The sequence below is a fragment of the Saimiri boliviensis genome, chromosome 2 (genome assembly GCF_048565385.1).
Source record: "Saimiri boliviensis isolate mSaiBol1 chromosome 2, mSaiBol1.pri, whole genome shotgun sequence".
Classification (NCBI taxonomy): Eukaryota; Metazoa; Chordata; class Mammalia; order Primates; family Cebidae; genus Saimiri; species Saimiri boliviensis.
The window spans coordinates 184872753-184890808 of NC_133450.1; the positions used below are offsets into that span (position 1 = coordinate 184872753).

An 18056-nucleotide genomic window follows, 5' to 3' on the forward strand; every position below is an offset into this window, starting at 1 on the left:
CAGGAGAATTGCCTGAACCCAGGAGGCGGAGGTTGCGGTGAGCTGAGATCACGCCATTGCACTCCAGCCTGGGTAGCAAGAGCGAAACTCCGTCTCAAAAAAAGGAAAAAAAAAATAAATAAATAAATAAATAAGCAGTAGTCCAGGCGCAGTGGCTCATGCCTGTAATCCCAGCACTTTAGGAGGCCAGGGTGGAGGATCACGAGGTCAAGAGTTCAAGACCAGCCTAATCAACATGGTAAAACCCTGTCTCTACTAAAAATACAAAAAATTAGCTGGGCATGGTGGCGTGTACCTATAATAACAGCTACTCAGGAAGCTGAGGCAGTAGAATTGCTTGAACCCAGAAGGTGGAGAGGTTGCAGTAAGCTGAGATCATGCTGCTGCACTCCAGCCTGGGTGACAGAGCGAGACTCTGTCTCAGAAAAAATAAAAATAAAATAAAAAGTAAGTAGTAAATGAATGTATGTTTATCAAAAATAGAATTTAAACAATACAAGGGTATAAAACATAGAAAGCTAAAGTCTCCCTTTTATACAATGTGTTATTCTATTTGTAATCCATGTTAGCTATATGTCTGTCTTTTTGTGCATTTGCATGTGCAATCTGTGTGTGTGTGTGTGTGTGTGTGTGTGTGTGAATGAATACACACTAATGGTCTTCAATTTTTTTTAACTTAAATGAAATCCTCATATATACATATATATGTATATACACACATATATATGTATATAAAAGAACAATATATATATATATATATATATATATGTTATTTTGCAACTTTAAAATTCTCCCATCATTTAATGTGAGTCTTTGCTAACATTTTGCATCTTGAATCTGAGCAAGGGATTGTATAGTCAGTATTACATCAGTAAAATTGATTTACCCTTACTGTGTCTTTTGGAAAAAGCTTGCATTCAGAGCAGATCATCAAAAACCTAAACTAGGTTTTGAATTCTGAAACACATGGAAGATTCAGTAAGTGATTATAGAACTCACATCAGAGAAGCACCGAAAGACTGTGATATACCTAAGAAGTACTTGTGTCAACTCTACCTATGAAAGATTTTAATTTTTTTTTCCCCTGAGGGAAATTTGCATTTCATTGGAGGGGAAATTGGCTGTATTTTTTTTTTCCTGATTACCGTTAATGAATCCTGTGACCTTAGGCAATAATTGCTTTTCAAGGCCTCTCTTGTCTTCCTCGGGAATGCTATATGATTGCTAAGGTTCTTTACCAAAAGCTCAATATTCTCTGATTCTGTCTTATGACCTCCTTAGCACCCTGATGGTGTCCCTAGGGAATGGTGACATGTTGGTGCCATGCCATGTTTGCACGAAAGGCGCCACTCCAAGGCACCTGCAAGTGTCCTCAATTGAGCGAAAGGTCAGTTGGTAGCCAGACTATGGTTGGGCAAGAACTCCAGCTCTGCACTATTCCCACCCTTTTACTGGGAGCATGGTTCATTTGTTAAGTGTCTTACCTTGGTTCTGCCTGCCTTTGCCTAATAGTTGTTATTTTTTAGTGACTTACTTTAAAAATCTGGTGGTCAGACCCTCCACACCCCACTCTATCATGCATAGTCATAACCCTGTACAAGTCACCCAGCTGGTATTTCAGGATGGGTTAGCTTTGAAAGACAGTTTCTCTACCAAATAATTATCTTGACTTTCAGAATGTGAACTACATGTAGTAAAGGATTTCAGATACAGTATCTCTTTTTTTATACTTTTTGTGTAAGAACTGTTCGTCTGTCTTACTTGATTCAGTGGCCAAGGACGAGTGTTCAGCCTTCCTCAGCATTCTGACAGGCGACCCGGAGGGACAAGTTCTGATTAACTGCTCCCACTGTATACTTTAAAAGATACCATTTCCCATTCATTCCTTTCCTTTTTCATTTTTTCTTCTCCTCTTTTTTCTTCTTGCCACTATGCAGTATCATCTCATTCTATAGAACAAAGAAAGCAGCAGCGCCAAGTAGTGTGACGTATGCTAACTCTTCCCTCTTCCAAAAAAAAAAAAAACTCTAAGATAATTTAGATACTCCACCACCTCCAAAAAAATCCACATTTGCTCTCTTGTTTGTTCATTCCTATCTTTCATTGTTGAATGAAGATCAGAGAAAACAAAAGAACCAAGACCAAAGCAGCAGGAGGAGAGGGTGGGAGATAGGAAAGGAACCGAAACCGTGGGACCTGCGCTTTATGTGGATGTGGGACATGGGGAGGGCTTCCTGACCAATGGTGGGGTTTCTAGATAAAACCCCAGATCTTGAGGGTATTTTTGGAGCCTGAAGGACCAGTGATAAGGATTCAGGATGGCTTGAGTGTCTGTCTAGGGAAAGACAGACCTATATTTTTCTGAGATATCATGCCTATATTCTTCTCTGGATCTGGACCCATTACTCAGCCAGAGATCTTTCTTCTCACACTCTTTGAAACATAGTTGTTTTTGGCTTTCTCTTGGGAGTTACCAAACCAGGAGGTTTGAGACAAGAGTGATAGTGTGGGTATCCTTGAACCTTGAAATGGATCAAAATTCCAGAGTCCTCTAGACTTGTATGGAGGGCCCGTTTTCCAGACAAAACTAGTCTTTGGTTGCCCAAATGTAGCTGCTGTTACTTTCTACTGACCTGTGTCTCAGCACAAAGTGGCAGAGGACAGGTGACAGTCCCTGGCTCAGACCTGGTTCCTAGGGGCTCCCTGGAAAGAAGTAAAGGCAACCCCAGCATTCAAAGCTGAGTCTTGTAAGAGGATTTCCCATGACTCTCCCAGCTTTAGGGGCTGGTGGGTGACCTCCAACAGCAGCATCGTCAGAGCAGATATGGCTGCACCTAGAGGGGTGGTGCAGGGTGGCAGAAAGTGCCAGGGTTCGAAACCTAGCTCTGACTCTAACTAGATATATGCCATTAGGTAAGGTTTTTCACCCTTCTGAACTACAGTATCCTCATCTGTAAAATGAGAATAATTTTATAATTTCATTTATGAAGGTGTTGCCAGGTAGAGAAGATGGTGCAAAGCACTTGGCATGTGCTAGTATAACTAACTGGTTCTTCCCTTCTGCAGAGAGAATTTGCTTTCTTAGTATAGTGAAACTAAACAGTTATCTAGCTTCCAAGAAAAAAGGGAGGCAATGATAGTGCACTTTAAAACAAGCCATTTCCTTCAAGAGCCACCATATTGGTCACTATATCCATCCTAAAATACCGACTGACTTTGTAGGGTAGTGGGAGTAGCAGGAATCATGTGAGGCTTCTTGTGTTATGCCCCAGACATTTGTAGCTACAAGGAAGTAAATTGACACATTTGGTCCCCGCTGCATAATGGCAGATATGGGTACAAATTAACAGCTGGTTTAATCCAAAAATTTTGGCAGACTTGGGGTATCTGTCCAAGTCCTTTAGGACTTGACACCAAGATAGGGATGATTCAGACACTTAAGGCTATTTAAAGAGGTGAATGACCCATCTTGCTCAGTCCCATGAGAGTTTCTCACCACTTTTCCTGCCTGCAGAGACTCTGAGACATAGCGCAGCCTCTGTGGAGATGCTCTTCTGTTTTTCCAGGCAGGCAAAACAGTTTATTGTTGCAGTTGCTACTGTTTTGGGGTGGAAAAGGTAAGTCTGGGGAGTATAGCATGGGTGACAAATCAGAGTAGCACTGTTGCCTTTTTAAATATGTATCTTCAGAATTTCAGCCAGTGGAATTAGTTTCATTTTCTGAGCCCACAGATTTGTAAACTTTTGTGGACAAGCTAGCAGGTTTCTTATGAAACAGTATTTATAGGGTTCCCCCTCCCCGCCCCGCTACTGATTGGCTGCTTGTTGAATCTCTTGCATTTGTGTGGCACTTTACCTTATATGCACTCTTACCTCAAAAACTAAAGCCACCATCTTCCCTCCCGAAGCAATCCTAACAACCTTCACTCCTCCATACCTGGAGTTAAGCCTTACTTCTTTTCCCCATAGATTTTCCCCCATCCACCCAACAGCCATTTTCTCTAAATTTTGCCTCTTCAGCTTTTAATCCATCCACCCCCTTTTTCCATTTCAGTTTCTGCCATGCACTTGCCCAACTGGTTACTTGACATCTCTGGTTGAATAGGATCCACAGGTGTGTTTGGTTTTGCCATCATGCCACAGACCCACACAGTTTAGAAAAAATTAATTGCCAACTTTTATAAACCAAGGGTTCATATAAAAATCTAGATTACCAGTCTCACTTGGAAAATTAGATGATCTCTCAACACTGGGCAGGCATTTCTTCATGCCCTCTCTGCTGGAGCCACATGGCATCTGCACAGATCACTTGGGCCTCTTAGTCCCTGTGCTGCCTGCTTCACGTGCACAGGTCTCTTTCTGAGCCCTGGAGGCATTTTGATTGTGACTCCCGTTTTAGAACTCGCCCTCCCTTTTTCCATATCTTCTGTGCTGTCTCTCTGCTTCCTGAATTAATTGTTAAGTGCCTCACCTGGTGGGACTCCACAGTGCCCAGCAATGATTCTCAAACTGAACGTGTGTTGGAATCACCTGGAAGCTTGAAGAAATTCAATGGATGGGAAGGGGATACTGAGAATATCTATATTTTTAACAAGAAAGATCCCTGGATAATTTAATGCAGATGGCCTAGGGTTACATACTTTTATAAACACAGTTATGGTATGTTCCCGCAGCCTTGGCTGCCCATTCTTTAGTTTCAGTTCCAGAATTCCCAGAGAAGGAAGTTGATTGGGCCAGATTGGGTCAGACACCTTTTGTCTCTCCCACCAAATGGCAGCTGCTGCATACAGCATGTGAGACTAGGCAAGAGAAGCAGTTCCCAGGAAAGAGACACTGGGCAAACAACGCAGCTGTCTCCTCTTCCGTGTCTTGTGCCCATTAGCAGTACTTGTGACATGTCTTGTCACCTGCGCTGGCAGTCCAGGAAGACACAGGCTGCTTCTCAATCAACTGCTGTTCCCCCAAACTACCTAGTACCTACCAGACTCTGGAGAGAGGAGACATGCAAATGTCTATTTCTTTTAAATTTTTAACTTTTTTTTTTAAGTTAAGTGTGTACATAGTTAAATATGCAAACAATACTAAAAGAAATATGGTAAAAACTAAGTCTTTCTCTCAGTCCTGATTTCTAGGTCCCTGGCCTCTTAAAAAAGTCCAGTCCCTTTTGTGTCCTGTGAGGATAGGGGCCTGTCTTTAGAGACAAAGCACACTTCTAACATTTTATCCCCACAAACAGTCCTTTCCTTTATACTTGGTGTTTTTTTTCATTTTACAGTAATAAATTATTCTATATTGGTCATTTCATAAATGTGTTGAATATTTAAATAATATTTACTTATAAAATCCCTGGGATTAAACAGAGAAATGTTAGCTATTCTAATATATCCTAAAATTAAGAATATTAAGGAATCAATTGATAAAGGAATTTTTTGCCCTAGAGGTAGGACCAGAAAGCAAGCCTTCTGCCTCCCTCCCCAGTGTGTTTTGCTCTAAGATGTACAGTTAAATGGTCTGAAATAACCATTTTTCCATGTGGTGAAAAGAATGGCATCTTCCCTTGCTTATAAAAAGATACATAAGAGGTACTGTCCAGAGCTGGGGCAAAGGGTCTCCCTCCAAACACATCTGGGCATTTAGGGCCTTTATGCCATCAGAGTGTTCTTTAAACCGGCACTCCCCAACTTTTTGGCACCAGGGACCGGTTTCATAGAAGATAATTTTTCTATGGATTGGGCATAGGGGATGGTTTCAGGATGAAACTTCTGTTCCACCTCATCTCAGATTGTCGGACATTAGTTAGATTCGCAAGCACAGTTCACAATTGGGTTTTCGCTCCTGTGAGAATCTAATGCCACTGCTGATCTGATGGGAGGTGAGCTTAGGCCTTAATGCTGGCTCACCCACCCACGCTCACCTCCTGCTGTGTGGCCTGGCTCCTACCAGGCCACGGACTAATACGGGTCTGCCGCCTGGGTCTTGGGCACCCCTGCTTTAAACATTCCCTGATGTCAATACACTGTTGCCACCATCTGCAAAAATGAATCGGGAAGACTTCTAACTATGGCATTCAAGTATATTCAAAATGCTGCAGAGATTGTTACAACAGGAAGTTCATAGGACAGTACCGGAAAACAACTGCTCTTAACTCCCCACTTCCAAAGTTCAAGTTTTATGCAATTGCATAATGTCACCTGCTATGGGACCTCTTGCCAAGCAGGACACAAGACCAGCTTAGAGGTCTGTTCACATATTCAAGATTTACCATGAGATGTATCCTTCATTTTACTTTTTCCTGCCAGTGAAAGAATGTTGGAAAGTTGTAGAATTAAGACAAAAGAAGTTTGGGGTTTTATGCTCTCAAGAGGTGAAGGCTGGTTTTCACAGTAACTTTACACAAGCCCATTTACTTGCTAAGAATATCACTCTTGTATTCATTTACCTCCCCACCATCCTCCTACTTTGAAAAGATAAGTGATTTCTTTAAGTGAATGTGTACTGAAATTGTTGAAAAGGGTAAATGCTTGTCAGAATAAATGAGGTCCAGCTTCAAAAGAAGAATTTAAATATTCTCTTTTCAGAGACACGTGGCCATCAGTAATCATGAGCAACCCATTTGCACACCTTGCTGAGCCATTGGATCCTGTAGAGCCAGGAAAGAAATTCTTCAATTTGAATAAATTGGAGGATTCAAAATACGGTAGGTACATGGCTCGGATAGCAATTGGAATCTCATTTGCACAGAGATTAAGCTATGTAATTAATTATCCTTTAGGAGAGTTTGAAGAGGGGGTAGTAGAGAAAGGGTGAATATTCTTGCATTAAGTGCACAAGCACACACATACCTTTACTACAGTAGTCATTTTTAAGTAGGTAATAATGATTACATACATTTAACATTTATGTAACACTTTATAGAGTATACATTTATATCATATTTAATCTGAATAACAACCCTATGGGGTCATGTTTATAAAGTTTAAGAGGTCTTGAAGAAGCTAAGGCCCAAGAGTCAGTGACACATGGTCAGATCACAAGGGTGTGGGTGGTAGACAAGAAGGACAAAAACACGAGTCTTTTAAATTCCAAATTTCATCCTTTTTCTACCTTTGCACTGTCTTTTCCAGATAACATCTCCAGATAGTATTGCTTAGTAATTTTTATGTATCAAAATGAAAATTTTATAAATAATTTTTCTTGTGAATTAATAGTGTTTTATTTTAGGACCTCCAGTTACCACTGGCCATGCAGCATAGTGTTTAGGGTTTTGTTTCCTTTGAAATATTTATGTACATATACTTTGGTCTTAATTACAATAATTGTAAAGGAATTCTTTTCTCATTTCTTGAGCATTGGTTTTCATAAGAACTATTACTCCATGTGTTTATATATACATGTGTAAATATATGTTATTAACACTTAACATAGGCTGGGCATGGTGGCTTATGCCTGTAATCCCTGAACTCTGGGAGGCTAAAGCAGGTGATCCCTTGAGTCCAGGAGTTCAAGACTAGCCTGGGCAACATAGCAAAACCCTGTCTCTACAAGAAATACAAAAAAATTAGCTGGGCATGGTGGTGCTCACCTATAGTCCCAGGTACTTAGGAGGCTGAGGTGGGAGGATCACTTGAGTCAGGATGGTCTCAGTCAATCTCTTGACCTCATGGTCTGCCCACCTCAGCCTCCCAAAGTGTCGGAATTACAGGCGTGAGCCGCAGCACCCAACCCTGAATATCTCTTAAACCAATTAATTATCCCTGTATTTTAAACTGTTGGTCACTTTACCCTCTTTCCTTGTGGAAGAATAGTCTGATGCCTGCTGTCACCTGTTAGAGATTGTCCTTAAAGAGTGTACTTAAGATTTCTCATGGGTTTTGTTTATTTTGTCATGCTTTCTCCTTAACTCCTAGGGCGCTTACCATTTTCCATCAGAGTTCTTTTGGAAGCAGCCATTCGGAACTGTGATGAGTTTCTGGTGAAGAAACAGGATATTGAAAATATTCTTCATTGGAATGTCATGCAGCATAAGAACATAGAAGTGCCATTTAAGCCTGCTCGTGTCATCCTGCAGGACTTTACGTGAGCCTAATGTCACTTTGCTTTGCTTTTCTCTGCCTCCCTTGTTAGCCTTTCAAGAGAGTTTTCTTTTAAACAAACAAACTAAAACACTCTATAATGACTATATAATTTATAACCCATATACCCATAGCCAGACACTTTTGAAAGCTAAGGGGGCTATTGCCTCCAGCAGCAAGAGGAAACCAGGATTGTCTCAGGCAAACTGAGACACCCACCTTTTCTAATGGGAAGGGTCATTATCCTTACTCCTAAAGATCCTAATCGTGAGTTTCCTAGGAAAGGTCAAAGAAATAGTGTGGAATAGAGTGATCTTGGTATCTTTTCTCTCCCACATTTTATTGCCCAGGAAACTAGGTATCAAACACTTGTACTTGAAACACTGATGTGCTGTCTGCCGAGGGGATATGTTGTAGCTCACATCACAAGTCTTGACCGTTACTGTTAAGCCTTAGTTCTCACTCTGCTGTTTTTAGAAATCCTCACTCCCCATTGCAGCATCTTTGAGATACTATATTTCCATTTTTAAGTGATGTTATTTTATTCCTTCTAGAGACCCAGTTTCATTTTTCTAGAGGAAGTCACCAAAATGTTACACTTTTAAGCTAAAAAGAGGGAAAGATTCATTTAACAGGAATTAGATTCACAGCCACCTTTTCCAAATTATATCCATTCCTTTACATCTGGTCAAAGTTGAAGGTGTGATCTGAATGTCTTCTCCAGGTCTCTGTCAAGCCACCATGTGAATGGGAAGCACTCACAGCAATTAGAGTTCCAGAGTTGTTAATGCCAGGGTTCCCATCGTTGCTCTATTTAGACCGTAGCTGTTATTAAATTTAATACAGTGATAACATTGTACATAGAGATACCACCCAGTCATGGTACTTACCACCTATGTGATTTCTGCCCAAAGAAATATACTTAGAAACTTTCGCTTTTCTACGTCTCACCCACTGTTAGGTCCTCTGATGAGGTAGGACCTTGTCAGTATTACCAATGGAGGCAAAAGCTGAAAAATCCAGTTAAATATGTGTGCATTTAAGGCTTGTTTTCTGCATTATTCTCTTTCTTCTCTTAGAGGTGTGCCCGCTGTAGTTGACTTCGCTGCAATGCGTGATGCTGTGAAAAAGTTAGGAGGAGATCCAGAGAAAATAAACCCTGTCTGTCCTGTTGATCTCGTAATAGATCATTCCATCCAGGTTGATTTCAACAGAAGGTAAGAGATTAAAATGATACCTGAGTGTTCTGCTTTGTGCAAAATCTTTGAATACAAATCTTTTTAAAATATGTATATGTAGTTAAGTAAAAGAAAATCTTTAAAAGATGTCTTCTGAAAAACTCAAAACTTCATATAGATTTTGCAGTAAAGATGTTGTAGGGGGAAGAATGGGTAGATTTTTTAAAAAGTTGTTTTGACTTCTTGGGTGGGAGCAGCCTGCATTTGAATCTGGCTTGAAGTCTGGGTGAAAACACACACACATAAAGTTCTGCCCTGAGAGCTCGTGAACACAAGTATGTATCAGTGCAGGTATATGTTTGAGTTTTTTCATCCACTGAAATCTTATTCCTTTTCATCCACTGGAACCTTATTTCTTTTTTGATCCCAAGTAACTGTTGCATATCTGTCGATCTCTACCTCTCCACGTTGATTTCATAATGCCTATCCCTTTCTTTCTCTTTGTTTCTTCTTTTGTTTGGGATATCCTCTCCTCTCTTCCTGCCAAGTCCTACCTGTCCTTAAGGCCAGCTTAAATCTTGTTAGGAATCCTTCACTTTCCAGCCTACTAAGCTCCCCGTTCTTCCGTTTGCCAGAAGATTTTAGTGTCCTGAGTGGGCCTGTAGATTTTGAAGGGAAGTTGTTACTTGAGTGGCCTTGGTAAGTAGACTCTCAGCTCCTGAATACAAGAGCTGAGCAGATAAATAGACACTTAATATACTAAACTGGGCGACCTTGAAATTGTTCTTCAGTTAAGAGTCTTGGTGAGCTAAATAGAGATACCTAATGGTCTACAACATCTTTAGGTGAGGAAAAAACTAAACAACTCTGAGGATAGGTATTTTTTGTGTTTTTGTTGTTTTAAATTCATCCCCACATCCTTGGCATCCAAACGTATGTCTATTAAAATGTCTTCATTGGCCATGTACAGTGGCTCGTGCCTGTAATTCCAGCACTGTAGAAGGCTGAGGCAGGAGGATTGCTTGAGTCTAGGAGTTTGATACCACCCTGGCCAACATAGGGAGACCTTGTCTTTACAAAAAACTTTTTAAAAATTAGCCACATGTGGTGGTGTGTGCCTGCGGTCCCAGCTACTTAGGAGGCTGAGGCAGGAGGATCACCTGAGGATCACCTGAGGATCACATGAGCCTAGGAGGTTAAGCTGTGCACACCAGTTGGGTGACAGAGCAAGACGCTATGTTTAAAAAAAAGAAAAAAAGAAAGAAGATCTTAGTAAAGAAAACATTTTACAAAGAAGAGAATTGAACATGTGACTGTATAGTTGTGAACTAGCAACTTAGGCCTGACCTCTTAACAAACTTTAAATACTTCTTAAGCAAAGTATATGTAGCATTTGTAATCCTAGCCCATTGAAGAGATGACGAAGTTTTGTGAAGTTAGGAGTTAAGTAGTAATGGTCAATTTTCCTGACTCAGTTTATTTTAGTGAGCTTTTATCTCTAAATCTCACTCTCTAAAAGCCTTTGCTTTAAGTTGGAGGTGTTGAGAGTGAGTCTTTGGGTTAAAATGGCATCAGGATATTAAACATTGTTATATAGCACCAGTCTTTTGTAAGATATACAAAAAGGTATAGAAAATAGTAGAATCTAAGAGAAGCACTTAGTGATTTGATAGGGCCTGTAAGAGTACCTGATGAAGTTAAACTTGAAAAAAAAAAGGATCTAGTCATTTTTGCCCTTTGGATCAAAATAGCAATCGACAGATGGGAATGAAGTCAGAAGAAACTACCATTTGCCCTTTTCTCCAAAAGACAGAATTGATACCAGCCAAAACCATGAAGATTTCAATGTAGAGATAGGTGTAAAAAAATCAGCTATTGCAGTGTAACACATAACTCCAGACTCTCAGCAGCAGTCAACAATAAGAATTTATTTCTTACATGTCTGTAAGCTGTTTGGGAGGTCAGATGACCTAGGTGACCACAATTGGGCAGCTCTGGTTTGCACGGCAGTAGCAGGGTTGGCAACTTCCATTGAACCATACATCTGCAGGGTAAGCTGGGGCAACCCTGTTCCATGTGTGTTTCTTTTGGGGTCCGGGCTGAAGGAGAAAGCAGCTGTCTTGTGACCACAGAGGCTCAAGTGGGCAAGTGGAAACACACAATATCGCTAAGGCCTAGCTAAGGACCAGCACAGCATCACTTCTGTTCATGATGCCATTGATCAAAGCAAATCACATGGTTGAGCCCAAAGCTGGGATGGGAAAATACAGTCCATCCATCTTTGGTGGAAGTAACTGCAAGATTATGCAGCAAGAGTTTGGATACAGTGTGGACAATCAGGTATTTTTAAGAGGCCATTATCTTAACCTAGAAGTATGACAACGTAAAGTTGTCAAAAAAAAAAAATAAAAACTATCAGTGGGAAAAGAAATAACTTTTCTGCATACAGTGCTGGGAAAATTGATTAGTGGAGGGAGCAGTTCTTACGAATTAAAGCATAAATGTTTAAGAGTTTTACAAGGAAATATATGTGTCAAATGTCTTGATGAGACTAAATTTAGAAGCAACAAATGAGACAAGGAAAAAAGCTATAAATTTAGTTACTTCAAAGTTAAGAGAAGATAACTTGAAAAATACTTGCAACAAATATGGCAATGTGTTCATATACTTAATATATAGAGTATCTATAATCCATTTAGAAAATAATAGGTTCCTGAAGATAAATGGGCAAAGGAACATAGATATTTCATAATAAAAGGAAATGCAAATGGTAGTAAACAGTATATAAAGGCTTTCCAATCTCACAAGTAATAAAAAAAGTAAATATGTGAGATGTCCTATTGTTATCAATATAATTGAGATTAGAAAATAAACATTAATTATGAAGGTGTTATAAGGGAGAAACTTTCATATACTGCTGATAGCACTAATAATTAGGAATGGGGATTGAAACAATATATGTTAAGACCTTAGAAATTTCTATATCCTTTGTCCTGGAATTCTTACTTCCAAGCATACCCTTTATATCATTTATTATTATTTTTTTGAGACAGGCTCTCTGTTGCCTAGACCAGAGTGACGTGATCACAGTTCACTGCAGCGTTAACCTCCTAGGCCCAAGCAATCCTCCCACCTCAGCCTCCTGAGTAGCTGTGATCACAGGCATGCACCACTACACCTAACTAATCTGGATAGCCGACTTCAGAAAAAGCTTAATGGCCAATAATGTTTATAAAAGTATTATTTATAAGTAAGCCTAGAAGCATTCTAAATGTCCACAAAATTTGGTTTATTAAGTTATGGCATACTCCTGAAGTGAATCATTAGGTAACCTTTAGAGTTTAATTTATGAAGTCTTTAATAACACTTAGAACATGATCACATTGTAGCTCAACGAGCCAGATGCTACACTGCATGTGTAGAGTGGCATCGGCTACATGGAAAATTATGCAGGGATTAAAAGATTGGAACGGGTGCCAAACTGCTAAGCAGTATCTCTGGCATTATAACTGTTTTCATTTTCATAATAAGAAGCTATTATTTTTATAATTAAGTCATTTAAGAATGTGAAACCACTCAAATGGAAACAAGAACACCTTTATTTGCTTCCTTGGGGATGTAAGTGGGTTCCCTGCAGCCTCAAAAGAAATTTAGAAAATGGTCTTTCTCCAGTTAATATTGCTAACATCTGAACCAGATAAATTCAGGATAAAGAGAAATCTATTTTGTGCCCTGAATCAATGGTTCTTAGAACAGACCATATACTTGCCAACTCTTCCCTTTCCTTTGGATTCTGAACCTGTCCAAAGGCAAAGTCTTCCCTCACCTTCCTTTTTTCCTAAATCACATGAACTCAGTTTAATGTTTTGGCTTCAAAGGGTAGAGTTTAAAATATGTGTGAGATGTTATCTATTTGAGATAGGATAAAGACCCACTTGAGAAGTTATGAAAGTAGCCTTAAATTCATGCCCAACTTGATCTTTCTTGGAGACTTTCATTAATGTTGACGGGTTAACGTTGATTTCACTTGCCTAGAAGGTGAAAGTACAGGTAGAGATGGAATTGTAATAGTTTTCATGTCCAAACTCTATTGAGTCACAATTCAAAGAGCTCATGGCTGTTAATGCATCTTGAACTTGGGTCTTCACCAAGTTCACTGTAATTTTTTTTTTTTAGACCTTGACTCTAATCAAGTGTGGTTTCAATTTTTTATAGACCTTTTTCATTTATACCATGTACTGAAAACATTATGACAACAGCAAAATCCAGGGGTGAACTTTGACCTAGATTGATAGCCAAATCTAGCAAACCTATATATATAATTAGAACATTTCTTTTAGAAGCATTTTTATTGGTGGGATTTTTTTATTTATTTATTATTATTATTATTTTTTGGCTTTATTATTTATTTATTTTTTTAACTTTTTTTTTCTTATTGCATTTTAGGTTTTGGGGTACATGTGATGAACATGCAAGATTGTTGCATATGTACACACATGGCAGTGTGCTTTGCTTCCTTCCGTCCCCTCACCTGTATCTGTCATTTCTCCCCATGCTATCTCTTCCCACCTACCCACCCCCCCGCCCCTCTCCCATTTCCCCCCAACGGATCCCAGTGTGTAGTGCTCCCCTCCCTGTGTCCATGTGTTCTCATTGTTCAACACCCGCCTATGAGCGAGAATATACGGTGTTTGATTTTCTGCTCTTGTGTCAGTTTGCTGAGAATGATGGTTTCCAGGTTCATGTCCCTACAAAGGACGTGAACTCATCGTTTTTGATGGCTGCATAATATTCCATGGTGTATATGTACCACATTTTCCCTATCCAGTCTATCATCGTTGGGCATTTGGGTTGGTTCCAGGTCTTTGCTACTGTAAAGAGTGCTGCAATGAACATTCGTGTGCACGTGTCCTTGTAGTAGAATGATTTATAATCCTTTGGATATATACCCAGTAATGGGATTGCTGGGTCAAATGGGATTTCTATTTTTAGGTCCTTGAGGAATCGCCACACTGTCTTCCACAATGGTTGAATTAATTTACATTCCCACCAACAGTGTAAAAGTGTTCCTATTTCTCCACATCCTCTCCAGCATCTGTTGTTTCCCGATTTTTTAATGATCGCCATTCTAACTGGTGTGAGATGGTATCTCAATGTGGTTTTGATTTGCATTTTTCTGATGACCAGTGATGATGAGCATTTTTTCATATGTTTGTTGGCCTCCTGCATGTCTTCTTTTGTAAAGTATCTGTTCATATCCTTCGCCCATTTTTGAATGGGCTTGTTTGTTTTTTTCTTGTAGATCTGCTTTAGTTCTTTGTAAATTCTGGATATCAGCCCCTTGTCAGATGGGTAGACTGCAAAAATTTTTTCCCATTCTGTTGGTTGCTGATTCACTCTACTGACTGTTTCTTTTGCCGTGCAGAAGCTGTGGCGTTTGATTAGGTCCCATTTGTCTATTTTGGCTTTTGTTGCCATTGCTTTTGGCGTTTTGGTCATGAAGTCCTTGCCTACACCTATGTCCTGAATGGTTTTGCCTAGATTTTCTTCTAAGGTTTTTATGGTATTAGGTCTGATGTTTAAGTCTTTAATCCATCTGGAGTTAATTTTGGTGTAAGGTGTCAGGAAGGGGTCCTGTTTCTGCTTTCTGCACATGACTAGCCAGTTTTCCCAACACCATTTATTAAACAGGGAGTCCTTTCCCCATTGCTTGTTTTTGTCAGGTTTGTCGAAGATCAGATGGTTGTGGGTATGTTGTATTTCCTCTGAGGCCTCTGTTCTGTTCCATTGGTCTATGTCTCTGTTTTGGTACCAGTACCATGCTGTTTTGATTACTGTAGCCTTGTAGTATAGTTTGAAGTCCGGTAGTGTGATGCCTCCCGCTTTGTTCTTTTTGCTTAGAATTGACTTGGCTATGTGGGCTCTCTTTTGGTTCCATATGAAGTTTAAGGTGTTTTTTTCCAGTTCTGTGAAGAAGGTCATTGGTAGCTTGATGGGAATAGCATTGAATCTGTAAATTACTTTGGGCAGTATGGCCATTTTCACGATGTTGATTCTTCCTAACCATGAACGTGGAATGTTTCTCCATCTGTTTGTATCCTCTCTTATTTCGTTGAGCAATGGCTTGTAGTTCTCCTTGAAGAGGTCCTTTACGTTCCTTGTTAGTTGTATTCCTAGGTACTTTATTCTCTTTGTAGCAATTGTGAATGGCAGTTCGTTCTTGATTTGGCTCTCTTGAAGTCTATTACTGGTGTATAGGAATGCTTGTGATTTTTGCACATTGATTTTGTATCCTGAGACTTTGCTGAAGTTGTTTATCAGTTTCAGGAGATTTGGGGCTGAGATGATGGGGTCTTCCAGATATACAATCATGTCATCTGCAAATAGAGACAATTTGATTTCCTCCTTTCCAATTTGGATACCCTTTATTTCTTTTTCTTGCCTGATTGCTCTGGCTAGAACTTCCAGTACTATATTGAATAGGAGTGGTGAGAGAGGGCATCCTTGTCTAGTGCCAGATTTCAAAGGGAATGCTTCCAGTTTTTGCCCATTCAGTATGATATTGGCTGTTGGTTTGTCGTAAATAGCTTTTATTGTTTTGAGATACGTTCCGTCAATACCTAGTTTATTGAGGGTTTTTAGCATAAAGGGTTGTTGAATTTTGTCAAGAGCCTTCTCTGCATCAATCGAGATAATCATGTGGTTTTTGTCTTTGGTTCTGTTTATGTGGTGAATTACGTTTATGGACTTGCGTATGTTGAACCAGCCTTGCATCCCCGGGATGAATCCTACTTGATCATAGTGGATGAGCTTTTTGATATGCTGTTGCAATCGGTTTGCCAGTATTTTATTGAAGATTTTTGCATCTATGTTCATCATGGATATTGGCCTGAAATTTTCTTTTCTTGTTGAGTCTCTGCCGGGTTTTGGTATCAGGATGATGTTTGTCTCGTAAAATGATTTGGGAAGGATTCCCTCTTTTTGGATTGTCTGGAATAGTTTCAGAAGGAATGGTATCAGCTCCTCCTTGTATGTCTGGTAGAATTTAGCTGTGAACCCATCTGGACCTGGGCTTTTTTTGGGTGGTAGGCTCTTTATTGCTGCCTCGACTTCAGACCATGTTATTGGTCTATTCAGGGTTTCGGCTTCTTCCAGGTTTAGGCTTGGGAGGATGCAGGTGTCCAGGAATTTATCCATTTCTTCCAGGTTTACTAGTTTATGTGCATAGAGTTGTTTGTAATAATCTCTGATGATGGTTTGGATTTCTGTGGAATCTGTGGTGATATCCCCTTTATCGTTTTTTATTGCATCAATTTGGTTATTCTCTCTTTTCTTTTTTATTAATCTGGCTAGTGGTCTGTCTATTTTGTTGATCTTTTCAAAAAACCAGCTCCTGGATTTATTGATTTTTTGAAGAGTTTTTTGTGTCTCTATTTCCTTCAGTTCTGCTCTGATCTTAGTTATTTCCTGTCTTCTGCTAGGTTTTGAGTTTTTTTGATCTTGCTCCTCTAGCTCTTTCAATTTTGATGATAGGGTGTCAATTTTAGATCTCTCCTTTCTTCTCATGTGGGCACTCATTGCTATATATTTTCCTCTAGAGACTACTTTAAATGTGTCCCAGAGATTCTGGTATGTTGTGTCTTCGTTCTCATTGGTTTCGAAGAACATCTTTATTTCTGCCTTCATTTCATTGTTTATCCAGTCAACATTCAAGAGCAAGTTGTTCAGATTCCATGAAGCTGTGCGGTTCTGAGTTAGTTTCTGCATTCTGAGTTCTAACTCGATTGCACTGTGGTCTGAGAGACTGTTTGTTATGATTTCTGTTCTTTTGCATTTGCTGAGGAGTGATTTATTGCCAATTATGTGGTCAATTTTAGAGTAGGTGTGATGTGGTGCTGAGAAGAATGTATATTCTGTGGATTTGGGGTGGAGAGTTCTGTAAATGTCTATTAGGTTTGCTTGTTCCAGGTCTGTATTCAGGTCCTGGATATCCTTGTTGATTTTCTGTCTGGTTGATCTGTCTAATATTGACAGTGGGGTGTTAAAGTCTCCCATTATTATTGTGTGGGAGTCTAAGTCTCTTTGTAAGTCATTAAGAACTTGCCTTATGTATCTGGGTGCTCCTGTATTGGGTGCGTATATATTTAGGATCGTTAGCTCTTCTTGTTGCAGTGATCCTTTTACCATTATGTAATGTCCTTCTTTGTCTCTTTTGATCTCTGTTGCTTTAAAGTCTATTTTATCAGAGATGAGAATTGCAACTCCTGCCTTTTTTTGCTCTCCATTTGCTTGGTAGATCTTCCTCCATCCCTTTATTTTGAGCCTTTGTGTATCCTTGCATGTAAGATGGGTTTCCTGGATACAGCACACTGATGGGTTTCAGCTTTTTATCCCGTTTGCCAGTCTGTGTCTTTTGATTGGGGCATTTAGTCCATTGACATTTAGGGATAGTATTGTTATGTGTGAATTTGATGCTGTCATTTTGATGCTAGCTGGCTGTTTTGTTGGTTAGTTGATGCAGATTCTTGATTGTGTTGATGCTCTTTTACCATTTGGTGTGTTTTTGGAGTGGCTGGTACTGGTTGTTCCTTTATATGTGTAGAGCCTCTTTCAGGAGTTCTTGTAGAGCAGGTTTGGTGGTGATGAAATCGCTGAGTGCTTGCTTGTTCACAAAGGATTTTATTTTTCCATCACTTATGAAGCTTAGTTTGGCTGGATAGGAGATTCTGGGTTGAAAGTTCTTTTCTTTAAGGATGTTGAATATTGGCCCCCAATTTCTTCTGGCTTGTAGGGTTTCTGCTGAGAGA

The 18056-nt window shown here is 39.6% G+C and overlaps 1 protein-coding gene across 2 annotated transcripts in view; it reads left to right on the forward strand.

The window, feature by feature from the left end:
* Positions 1-18056, forward strand: part of ACO1 (aconitase 1) — a 77266-nt gene that overhangs the window by 14998 nt on the left and 44212 nt on the right. For both annotated transcript variants that reach the window (XM_010350424.2, XM_074394959.1), the window contains exons 2-4: positions 6578-6696; positions 7907-8075; positions 9151-9288. In XM_010350424.2, coding sequence (XP_010348726.1) covers positions 6600-6696; positions 7907-8075; positions 9151-9288 — 404 coding nt within the window. In that variant the 5' untranslated portion in view covers positions 6578-6599. The remainder of the gene's footprint in view (positions 1-6577; positions 6697-7906; positions 8076-9150; positions 9289-18056) is intronic.